The sequence below is a fragment of the Tupaia chinensis genome, unplaced genomic scaffold (genome assembly GCF_000334495.1).
Source record: "Tupaia chinensis unplaced genomic scaffold, TupChi_1.0 Scaffold000067_2, whole genome shotgun sequence".
Classification (NCBI taxonomy): domain Eukaryota; kingdom Metazoa; phylum Chordata; class Mammalia; order Scandentia; family Tupaiidae; genus Tupaia; species Tupaia belangeri.
This window is the reverse complement of record NW_006159527.1, coordinates 457,862-470,401: the sequence shown is the minus strand read 5'-3', so window position 1 is coordinate 470,401 and position 12,540 is coordinate 457,862. Positions and strand designations below refer to the sequence as shown.

At 42.6% G+C, this 12,540-nt stretch overlaps 1 protein-coding gene and 1 pseudogene across 2 annotated transcripts in view; both read left to right on the top strand.

Annotated features, from left to right (window-relative positions):
• The first annotated feature begins 1,615 nt into the window (after positions 1-1,615).
• The window catches only part of LOC102470911 (binder of sperm protein homolog 2), a 15,243-nt gene continuing 4,318 nt past the window's right edge, over positions 1,616-12,540 (top strand). Inside the window, exons 1-4 of one of the 2 annotated variants that reach the window (XR_003547454.1) lie at positions 1,616-1,708; positions 8,471-8,503; positions 10,661-10,801; positions 11,032-11,267. Coding sequence is in view for 1 of the 2 variants with exons in the window: in XM_006142184.2 (XP_006142246.1) it covers positions 1,651-1,708; positions 8,471-8,503; positions 10,661-10,801; positions 11,032-11,179 (380 nt within the window). In the remaining variant the exon portion in view is untranslated. The remainder of the gene's footprint in view (positions 1,709-8,470; positions 8,504-10,660; positions 10,802-11,031; positions 11,268-12,540) is intronic. The other variant, XM_006142184.2, reaches the window with a different exon arrangement.
• Positions 5,436-6,923, top strand: LOC102470494 (methyltransferase-like protein 9; annotated as a pseudogene).

Sequence of the window (12,540 nt, the reverse complement as noted above, 5' to 3'; positions counted from 1 at the left end):
TCTTGCTTTTTGTCTGTCTTTCTCTCTGTCTCTCTGGAGAGCACATGTGCCCTGTAGCAAAAGTCTCTCTAAAAAAAATTAAAAAGAGGAAGATGTGCATGATAATATCTTTGACTTGATTGAGGTACACAGCATCAGTGCTGGATAAAAAAATTTTGTATTGTTAAGATGCACAATGATTAATTATAAATTTAAGAAGTATAAAAATAAAAAAAATTAAAATTTTTTAAATTAAAAATTTAAGAAGTGTACAGGGACCAGCAGATGGCATAATGGCTACGTCACTGGACTCCCACATAGTCGACCGCAGTTCAAATCCCTGACATGGTGGTTTAAACTCACACTGGGCGTGTGTGCATGTGTGCCCAAGATCCCAAGAGAGAATGGAGGAGAAGGGGCTGAGGCATGTCCATAGCCCCTGGGGGGTGATTTCCCACTTTCTGTCTCTCTGTCTTTCTGGCACATGCAAGCATCCTATAGCAAAAACCTCTCCAAAAAAATAAAAGAGTGTAGAAAGAGTATTCACACAAACACACAAAGAGGAACAAAGTCAAAGATACATTGCTACATCCCCTAATAAATTATAAGAGCTCAAATATTTGTCACAAATAGTAGCCTATTAGGTGAGAAAGACGAAAAATGGATTTTGCATTCCTACAGATGTCATTTTTATATATCCTACATAGTAAGAGTTATGCATTAGAGACTACAGTGTGATGGAAAGTAAATTAATTCACAAAAGTGAAAGAGTATCCACTGGACTCTCAAATTGGATGCATCTTGCTCAAATATGTTAGTGATCTGGCGTGTAGGCTCAGGAAGAAAAAGTAACTCTTAAAAAAGACACTCAACCAGCAAATCTCAGAAACCAGGTAAGTTCTGCCTTTGGGATGAGTGTTCTTAATTGTGTTTTACACATGCACACTGATTGAGTACACAACTGGCACTAGAAGAATATTTTTCGTATGAATGAACGCATATCCCAAGAGTAAGAGTTGACCTGTGGCTCTGAAGACACCAGGATATGAAAGTATTAAGCACACTTCAGGGCACTGGTTCTCAAACATCAGACTTTCTGGGAGGGCTTATTACAAGACAGGTGGCTGGCAGTTCTCACCTCAGGGTTTCAGCAGGTCTGGGGTGGGGCCCTTGGGTTTGCATTACTAATAAGTACTTGGGCAAGAATGATGGTGCTGGCCCGAGGATCACACTTGCTATACAATATTGTGAGATGGGGCCAGCAGATGGTGTAGCAGTTATGTCTCTGGACTTCCACGTCGCCGACCACAGTGTGAGCCCCAAACTCAGGTGCCGTGCATGTGTGTGCATGCCCAAGATCCCAGGAGAATGGAGGAGAAGGGATTATGGCATGGCCACATCACTTTCCCTCTCACTGTCTCTGTCTCTCTCTCTATCTCTCTTTGACAAGCACACACGCCCTATGGCAGAAACCTCTAGAGAGAGAGAGAGAGAGAATATTGTAAGATGGATGTTCCTAACTTAACTAAGCACCCTGAGGTTTAACGAAGGGAAGAAAATGCTTTGAAGTAACTGTGAGATCAGCCAGAGTAGGAGGAGCAGAAATGGGAGAGTATAAAGTCAGAGGCGACGTTGGCTACGGTGCATGCCATCTGCCAGCAATTGGAGGGGATGAAAAATCTCGTGTTCTGGGTGTCGCTGGCTGTCTGTACGTGTGGGCTGAACGCAGGTGAGACAGCCAGGTGGGTGAGGGGTGGGAGGAGAGCAAGAAGTGGGTGAAACAAGCAGGAAGTAGATTCAGTTGATTGTCCATGACAGCTGTTAAAGACAGCATAGTGATTAGTGCAAAATAGAGGATTTGCAGATACCCAGACTCAATTTCTGGTTCTTCCTCTTGTTGGTTCGAGACTATGGGCAAGTTACTTGGCCCCTCTTTGACCTTGAGCCTCTGTGTATAAATAATAATAACAATAATCTTGAAGATAGAGGGAACTTAGTCTGTATTGATTTAGAAAGTTTTCCAAGGAAACAAGGTACAAAATAAACAGTAATGTAGGCAAAGCTAGGCTATGATTTAAAAAGAGAAAAATGCTATTAACCCACACTCACTTGTATGTTCACAGACAATCCCTGTGGGTTTTATAAGAATTACATTAGTAACATATGGGGTGGGTGACAGGGATCAGAGATGACTGGAAGAACTTTGAGGTTTTCCTTTTTGGGAATCAGGGGAGAAAGAAAGAAGCAAAACATTTAAGGGACACAAAAATGGAAAATTATCTGTTGATGATAACGAGTATGGTAATATCTTTAGCTAGACTAACGTACAGTGTACTCATGCTAGCAAAATTCATTTTACAAGCTGTAATGATATACAGTGATTGAATGGATAAATAAAAAAGACAAAAATCTGAACCATCTGAATGAGCATCCCAGAAAACAAATACCTTCTATAGAAAGCAAGTGGTCTTTATCTCTCACAGCTCCTGGATTAAAGTAGAAAAAGCAGGCCACCCCTAGAACTGCCAACACCTTGAGACTGCGTTCCCTGGGAACACACTGTAGGTGAACAAACTGTCACTCATGGCAGCCAGGGAGGACATACAGTGTGGGCTATCTAGGTCAGAAGGTCTTAGAAAGAACATACACTAGCATTTGGGATTTGGGTAGGAGGGGGGGGGGGGTGGGGGACTTTAGGGAGGGGGGGGGTTGGGGGACTTAAGGAAGGAGAGATTTGCCAGGATTGAATGCTGTCAGAAAGCAGAAGCGAGTCTATGACTGGGTATCTCAATAATTCTTTTCTTTTTTTTAAAGGCACGGTCTGGCCATGTTGCCTCAGCCTCTTGCCTCTGCCTCCCAGTTGAGACTACCGGTGTGCACCACCAGGCCCAGCTCTCTCTCTCTTTTTTAAAAAGTGTATTCCATGAGTGAGAGAGAGAGATACAATACTCTTGACAGAGCTTTGATGCCAGGATCCACCCCAAGCTTCAGCCAGCCCAGATCACAGAAACATCTCTGAGAGGTCTGTAGACATGAACCAGCAGGCTTCCCCGATGAGTCTGCCTCCCAGAGTGCTGCGTATTATCACTGCACCACTGCCTGGACCCGAAGCTGTGTTTGTAGACAGGGTGTTGCTGTCCAGGTCAGTCTGCATTGGCCTTGCTGAGTCACTGGGATTGCAGAGACACCTCACCATTTCCGGCCTTTAGATTGGACTGGGAATCAATCCTAGTCCTAGCCTGAAGGGCACAGCATCTTAGTAGCAGGTGCCATCATGACCAGGCCTCAATAAATCTTAAGAAGAATGTTTAATCAGTAAAGCAGCAGCAATCATTTATTTTAACCACTCATTTAGAAGAATATTGAGTAATTTGTGGGTGACAAATGTCTGAAGTAGTCTGTTTTATCTCATTATATCAAGATCTCAGAATAACTCCATTTAAGGTTATTATTCTATGAGCTTATTCATAACCAGTAGGAGAATGGCGTGGCTAAGCCCTCAGTCACTGTTGGTGGTGGTGGTGGTGGTGATGGTGTCAGAGCTGTTATGTCTCATCATCATTGATCATTTGGAGGAGGAAGAGAAACAAATGGTAAAAATGGTAAAAGTAATGTTTTGCCAGAGATTTATGTGATGAAGACATATGAAATTCAATGTCAGAGGAACTGTAAGGATGGTTGTGTTCTGCAGTGATGATGAAATGGTATTTATAGATGACCACTTCTTGAGGCACCAAGGCCTGAAAGTAACAGTTCAGCCCAGGCCGCCACAGGAATACAGTGGTAGGCAACACTCTGTGAAGCTGGACCCACACGTAAAGGCCCTGGGTTCAAGTCTCAGAGTCTCCTGTATACGCTGGGTGTGTGAGTGCCCATGATTCTGGCTTGTTGAAGTTGGGATGGATAGAAGTATGAAGATGCTGTTGGGGATGTCTCTCTTAGAAGAGATAAATAAACAATTTTTTTTAAAAAGAAAGAAAGCGCGAAAGACATGGCTCTATCGCTGGAATCCGACAGAGATCCAATGAATCCAGATTGAACTCGCTTTTGGTGCCCCCATTTCTGGTGCTGTGTGAACAAAATACTCATGAAAGTCTCTCTTTGCTCTTTCATCTGTGAAATCAAGACAAGGCTATAAAGATGAAAGATAAGAAAGATGAAAGATTAGAAAGGTTAACCATGGTGTTGGCAAAGCCAAGAGCTCCATGACTGGAGAAGCAGAAAGGTCACCGTGGCCGCTCTTACTCCGGCATTTATTACAACCTAAAATGACTGTCACTCCCAGTCGCGCTTAGCAGCAGCGCCCTCATGAGGCAGGATTGTTGTAGAGATTTCATTTCTGGAGCAGGATTACCTGAATACTTTCTTAGAGCTGTGGCTTCAAACAGGGGTTTCCCTCTCTAAGCCTCCATTTCTGTATCTGCACAATGGCAGCCATGATAACATATATGAACAACATACAGCCACGATAACATATATGAACAGCATCCATAATTATGATACATGTATAGGTTATATATAATAATATGAGCCACCTGTGAATTAGTATCTGTATAGCAAGGGTAAATAAAGTCAAACACAGGGGCCAGCAGATGGCGTAATGTTTATGTCGATGGACTCCCATGTAGTGGACCACAGTTTGAGTCCCAGACCCAGCAGTTTAAAACACACTGGGTGTGTGTATATGCATGCCCAAAATCCCAAGAGGAGAATGAAGGAGACAGAACTGTAGTGTGACCATTCCCCATAGGAGGTGATTTCTCTCTTTCTGTCTCTCTATCTCTCTCTGTCTCTCTGGCTCCCTATAGTAAAAATCTCTCTTAAAAAAAAAAAGAAAAGAAAAGAAAAAGAAAGTTAAATACGAGGGGTTAATTTCCTTCTGGAGGTAAATAGCACTTCCAGGTAAAGCAGAGACACAGCAAAAGCAAAGTCTCTGTGCCACTCACCAATTACCCCACACACTCCTCTTGGCTAAAATGAACGGTTGCTGCTTTAAAGTCTCTGTTTCACTGAACCCCTGCAATATGACCTGAAGAAGCATGACCTGCTGGTTTGAAACAGTTTGTGGAGTTGGGTTTCCTGGATTTAAAGAAATTTCCAACAGTCTGGGACAAGCAGATGGCATAATGGTTATGTCGCTGGACTCCCATGTAGTCGAGTCCTGGACCCAGAGACTTAAAACACGCTGGGCGTGTGTGCCGGTGTTCCCAAAATCCAGAGAGGAGAATGGAGGACAAGGGACTGCAGCATGGCCATCCCCCCAGGCGGGGGGGGGGTGATTTCTTGCTTTCTGTTTCTCTGTCTCTGTCTGTCTCTGTCTCTCTGGTAAGCACACACACCCTATAGCAAAAAGCTCTCTTTTTTTAAAAAAAAAAAAAAAAACTAATACCGGGCCGCTCCTCCTCACCCCCGCCTGGGCCCTGATGGGGCTGGGTAGGCAAGTTGGCCACTATGGCTCAAGCCCAGGCAGCGGTGGCCAGAGGAGGTGGCGCCTTCTCCTTCTCAGCCGGTGCCAGTGATCACAGACAGTGGCTCGGCCCAGATGAGACTGCTGGCCAGCTGGCTGGGCCTGGGCCTGGCACCCGTGTGGCTGGCGCAGAGGATGTGGACTCTGCAGAGCTGCTCTCCTGCTCCCTGTATGTGAACAGGACCAGCGGCCCCAGTGGGGAGAAGGAGAACGACCAGTGTGGTACGTGTGTAACAGAGAGAAATTACGTGAATCACTCCACGCTGTCTTTGCTCAAATCATCTTGATCAAGGAACAAAGATCTTAACAGCATCGAGAAAGCTGGCTGGCTATTTATCCAATTATATCTTCTTTTGTATCATCTGTTTTTAGCCTGTTTATGTCTAGAATGTCTATCAATGGGTTGCTAGAAAGAGACTCAATGTTTGTGTTTTCACCAAATCAGTTTCAGAGACTGCTTAAAATTAACCCAGTCTGGAAAACCCACAGACTTCTTTATTTAGGTGCTGGAGGTGACGTTGCAGAAATCCTGAGCCCTCATTTTGAAGAAATCTATGCCACTGAGCTTTCTGAAACTGTGGATATGGCAGCTTCAGAAGAAGAAATACATGGGGCCAGCAAATGGCGTAATTGCTACGTTGCTGGACTTCCATGTAGTCGACCGTGGTTCAAGTCCCGGACTCAGTGGCTTAAACTAAAGCAGTGTGTGTGTGAGCATGCCCAAGATCCTGAGATGAGAATGGAGAAGGGATTGCAGCGTGGCCATCTCCCTGGGGGGTGATTTCTCGCTTTCTGTCTCTCTGTCTCTCTCTCTGTCTTTCTGTCAAGCACACGTGCCCTCTAGCCAAAACCTCTCCAAAAAAAGAGAAGAAATACAGAGTGCTTGGTGTAAGTGAATGGCACAACGCAGGGTTCCAATATGATGTGTGATCAGCTGCTTGAATTTGCTGGATTGCTGAGATCAGCCTCTGACTTTGTTAAAAAGATAGTACAAGTATCTTGGAGCCAACTAGAGGCCAGGTCCTTCCCTTTCATCCCTATGTGGAAGATGGTGGCAAGTGAGAGAAACCATCAGAAATTTTGGAAATCCAGGGTCAGAATTGGGATAGTGAATAGTCTGCCTGAAGTTTTCAGAAAAGCGGGTTTTGTTATCGAAGTTTTCACCAGACTGCCGTGCCTGGGTGCGGACGCCATGTACAATGATGCCTACGTCCTGGATGACGCTGTTTTTGTTCTCAAACCAGTATAAACACGTGGAGGCCAAAGTCTTCAGAGTCCGCCCCAAGAATGCACCCTCTGGAACAGGGTCAGCATTCACAGTCACGCGGAGGGAGGGCCTTTGGGGACTGCCGTTCCAAGTCTCATGCAGGAAGCTAGAAAGCTAAAATATGAATGATTTCTTTGCAGTGTGTAAAAGGAATGTTTTTTAAAAACAGAGCCCCAACTGTTTGTGGAATTTTATCAACTCTTTACTCAGAGTCACAGTCTAATGCAGATCACTCCAACTCTGATGGAAGATTTTTTTTATACTCAGTTGCGGTAGGGACTCATTCTCCAGACAAAGCAATAGCCACGACTTCATGAACCAGTAAATGGATTGTTGTTAATAAAATGAAGACTGGCAACAAAGCTGTCCATTCAATTCCAAATATCGGTTATAAGGCATAGCCACTGATATTCTTTCATGTTTAGAAATTCTTTCTGTGATTACTCAAGGAAATGTTTTTAATCATGCTAATAAACTTTTTGGAGAAGAAAAATAAAAAACTAATACTAATAAATAGTAAAGTCATTGCCAACAGTAAATAGTCACATGACTTTCAGCAAGAGCTGCTTTGTGCTCATTTTTTCCCCCTAATTTGCTAGAGGGCATGTGTGCTCTACAGAGAGAAAGGGAGGAGCAAAGTGGGAAAGCACCCCAAGGGGCATGATCACACTGCACTCCTTTATCCTCCATCTCCATCTCCCTCTCCCGTCAGGATTTTGGGCATGCTCACACACTCAGAATGTTTCCCAACCTGCCAGGGCCAGGACTTGAACTGCTCTGTTGGCTATGTGGGATCTAGCCGCCTTAACCACCACACCACTGGCTGGCCCATTGTGCACTTTCTCCTATTTATAGAACTTGGGGGGGGGGATGACGGAGGAAGGAGAAGGGAGTTATAAACCGTACTTTTCTTCCCTAAGGCTGTTGTGATCATTAAATGAAGCAACTACTGGAACCTAGCAGTTGCCAATGAAACATTAGTTAATGTCGTTAGGTAGCTATTCTGTGTATGATGTTGGTACAACAGAGAAATTTCCTATAATAGGCTCAGGAATGATTAAAAAGGCAACATTTTCTAGGAAAAAAGACATTAAATCTACCGAAGATATCCAGCCTTGGGCTCTAAACAAACAAGTTGTTTCTCTGAAACGTTGCCATATGGGCAAAGGCTAGAATATCCTCTCTAACCTTTGGAATTTTGGAATTTTACCAAATTGATGAAAGGTGCATGGTGTTAGATAGAGTGGATTTACTTTACCTTACTAAAAGAAAAATTTTGCAGGGGTACCAGGTGGCATGATGGTTAAGGCACTGGACTCCTAAATGGCCAACTGTGGATGGAGTCTCGGACCCAGAAGCTTAAAATACACCAGGCACGTGTGCATGCATGCATGCCTAAAATCCTGAGAAGAGAATGGAGGAGAAGGGATTCCAGTGTGGCCATCCCCCCTGGAGGATGATTTCTCACTTTCTCTCTGTTGTTCCAGTGAGCACACACACACCCTAAAGTAAAAGTCTCTCAAGGCAAAATCTTGGAATAGTCATAGCTCATATCCGAATTAATGGATGTTCTTGGGTGGGTGCACAATCTCCCAATAGAAAGCATTCATAACTCATCCAAGTTGTGATAGGATGCCTGCTTCTACAATAGGAGAACTGGCTACATGAGCTTCGAGGTCCTTTTAACACCCATTATTCTGGGAATGGAGTATTTTAGGAGGTGATCTAAGGTTAATCCATTGTTTTTTCTCTTTCAGACTTGGTTGCCCATTTACACCCTCCGTATCAAGGTAGGAACACCGTCACTTTACTCATTAGTATCTCAAGTGTTAGCCCCACTCCGTAAGCAATATTGCATTCCTGAAAGTCCTGCCATTTAGCCTTTCCTTTGCTCTTATCCCAGGCTCCCTGGTTGCATCAGCCAAATTGATTATTTCAAGATCTGGCACTCTTCTTCATTATAATTAACATCAGCATTTGTATGGAGTTTATTCTTTTTTAAAATTTAGTTTTAACTGATAAATAATAACTGTATATATGCATGGGAAAGAATGTGATGTTTTAATATAAGCTTACATGGTGGAATAATTACATCTAATTAACATGTCTATCATCTTATGCACTTACGTGTTTGTTAGGAAAGTATGAGACTACTTTCTTAGCAATTTTGAAACATACATTTCTTTTTTAAAAAAATTATTCATTTATTTAACTTCATTTATTATTAATAATATCTTTAATTATTAATATCTTTAATTCCGTTATTATTATTTTAATTTGACCAGACAGAGACAGAGGGAGAGAGAAAGGGAAAGGGAGAAAGCAAGCCACCAGGTCCGGGACTCAAACCGCAGTCAGCCATGTGGGAATCCAGCACCTTTAACTCCACCTGCCAGACCGGAAACATACAATACATTTCTATTAACTATCGTTAGCACAGTAGGTCTCTAAAACATACCACTGCTGTCTAACTGAAACTTTGTATGACCCTTTGAATGACATCTCCCCGTTCTCCCTTACTCCTCTCCCCCAACCTCTGGTAGCCACCATTCTGCTCTCTACTCCAATGAGTTCAACTTCTAAAAAAGCACTTTGTGTTTTTTATTGTTTCTTTGGTGCTTTGGTTAACTTTAATAACCTTATCAAGGTATAATTTATACACCATAACATTGACCCATTGTAAGTGTGCCGTTTAATGAGTTTCAGTAAGATTATGGAGTTGTGCAAACATCACCATCCCATTCTAGAACGTTTCATCACACACCCCCGATACCCTTCATACTCATCTCCAGTTCCCCTCCCATCCTATCCCCAGCCCTAAGCAACCATTGATCTACTTTTTGTCTCTATAGACGAGTCTTTTCTGATGTTTCCTATCAATGGAACCATACATGAGATCTTTTGCTTCTGTTTTTAAATTAATTATAGATAAATTCGTCTCTGAGTCTCAATTATTGGAAAAATTGAACTCCATCTTCATAGAGACAACAGGTTCTCAGTTTTAATCTATACCCCTCATGGAGTTGAGAGTTTCAAAGGAGAAAAAGAGATGTGAGAATATTTGATGGGGATGGTCAAGCCAGTGAAAGTAATAGAAGTAATAAAAATGAACGCAATAGGGAGTTCAAATAGACTTATTTAGAGATTTTTAAAAGCTTCGTGGAAATGCACGTGTATGCAGAATAGCAGAGGTGGGTAAACAAGCCAAGGGGCTGGGGAGTTCCGGCCAAGCAGAGAAGATTGTGTCTGTAAATCCTGAGGCTAGAAAATGGTGGCACAGCAGGAACACTTTGCAAGACTGAGCAGAAAGAGCACAAAGAACAGGAGTCCAAAGAGAGACTGAAGTGGTATTTAAGGACCAGATCAAGGAGAACACGATGAGCCATTTCAGTGCTGTTTCTTCTCCTAAGAGCAAAGGGGTATCAGTGAGTTACTAACAACACTAACCAGAGCCTGGTAAGTATTTAAGTAGGATCACTCTCCCTGCAGTATGAAAAGTGGGCAGGACACACAGATTGGGAACATGCTGGTGTCAACTGTGTCTTAGGTCCTGGGCATCTAAGATAACAGAAATAAGTTATTGCTGGCCAGTGACAGAGCATGTGAAGGGAGGGGAGAGCTTTGAGAACTACATAGGAGCTGACTTGGACGGGCCAAGAGATTTATTTTTCTAGAAGAGAGAGAAATAAAGAAACACTAAGACACTAAGAGTTTTGGCTTAGGTAAATCAGGTTTTTCATTGCTTATTTAAGAGAGAAGCTAAAAATTCTCAACCTGATTCCAGCTCTGGGTTGATTTTCTGCAACATCCGGGAAAGGCAGAGACACCAGTTGCATGTGGATTGGGCGTGATGGGTAAACAAACATGGTGTGGGTAATTGAGACGGACAATGGAGAGTCAATTCTCTATGTACGTGACCTATATTTGGCATGTGTTCTCTTTTCCAGAAATTCCTGACACTCCCTGTGTTTTTCCATTTATTTACGGTGATGTTACCCACTATAATTGCATCTCCGTCCACAGCGACTTTCTTTGGTGTTCTCTGGACAGTCATTTCCAAGGCAGGTGGCGGTACTGCAAGGCTTTGGGTAAGTATCTTGTAAGGGTTGTCTTGGATGCCCAGGATCCCAGAAGCAGAGAGCTAACTGGGTTTTGGTGTCAGACCTGCATTCTAATTCTGACTTTTCTACATAAGGTTAACCACTTTGAAAACAGTTCGGTGTGCTGGAAAAAGCATGATGTGCGGTGAATTCAGCAATTATTCATCTTAAAACTTTCTATGTTTATAGCTCGCCCTCCACCCCCATTTTCTCTGCAGATCCTCCCGAGTGTTCCTTCCCCTTCTTATTCAGAAAGAAGTTCATTTACAAATGTACGAAGGACGGCTATATTCTGGATCGGAGTTGGTGTTCATTGACAAAAAATTACAACAAAGATGGAAAGTGGAAGCAATGTTCTCCTCAGAAGTAAGATGCTTGGGACATAATGGGGTGGAAAGTTCACAGCTCTCTGGAAGCAGGGAACCCTCTGGATTACTGCAGGTGGTAGCTTGAGGTCTAAATCATCTGGTGATGACTTAGATCAGGGAAGATGGCAAACATTTTCTGTAAATGGCCCCCTAGTAAATATTTTAGGCTTAATGGGCCGGTGGACTCCATTGCAAGTACTCAGCTCTGCCTTTGTGATGCGCAAGTGACCATGGACAATACTAAAACTAATCAAAGTGGCCGTGTGCCAGTAAAATTTTACCTGTGGGCTTTGAACTTAGAATCTCCTAAAACTTGCAAATGTCTTAAAGTATTAGGAGTCCTCTGTTGTTGTTCTTGTTTTTTGGTCAATCATTTAAAAATGAAAAAAAAAATATTAACTAAAAGTCTGTAGGAAAACAAGTGGCAGGTTTCACTTGGCCTCTGGGACTTAGACAGCATGTCCTTGTTTGCGCAATCTGTCCTTGACCTCAAGTTGATGAAGACACGAGGTTTGTTCCCATTAAAAAAGCAGATGCCTGAGATGCAAGGCAGAGCACAACTGAGGGGAAACACAGGCATTGCCAATGACGGGCTGTGCTGCGCTTCGTTTTGGGCTTTTTAAATTTATTTTTTATTTTTTATTCTTTACATTCAATCTCTGTATGTCTTTACAACATGGAAAATGAATTTTCCCAGCATGAATACCCTGTCTGTTAGTCCAGTCAAAAAGTCCAGTCAAAAGAATATGGGAGTATCCTTCATCCGACTGCCACCCACAGCACGCATGCTTTGAACATTTATGTCGTACCCCACACAGACGTACAACGATTAAATGTAAATAAGAATTGTAAAATAAAATAAAATAGAAAAGAGGGAATAAGGAAAGCACAGTCAATACTCTTATGTTAATGAAGGAGTCCTTAAAAAGTTCATGCAAAATGTGCATTATGAGAAACTATGCATGGATTTCAAGCCTCTTTGCACCAATATACATTCAGACTTGAATTCCATTTTTCCATGAACTTTTTGAGGTCCCCTCGTATCTTTTGACTCCAATAAATGATTGTGTTCACCTTTCTTATTGGGCACCCAGAAATGTCAGAGCGTTATTTGGGACCCAGAAAAAGGTAACCATATTGTCTGAGATGTGCAGAGTCCCATTTTTCTGGCCAACTGGCTTTTTGAGTCTTTAACCTTCTCTGGAGTTCAGCCAATCATTATTCATTAACAAACTGGTCTGAAGCTTCATTTCTTGGTGAGATGCCAGGGAGCCTCTTTAGTTTCAACATTTGGTTTTCAATCTCCTATTACTTACCCACAGGTTTTTTTTTTTTTTTTTTGAGTTTTTTCCTTAAGAG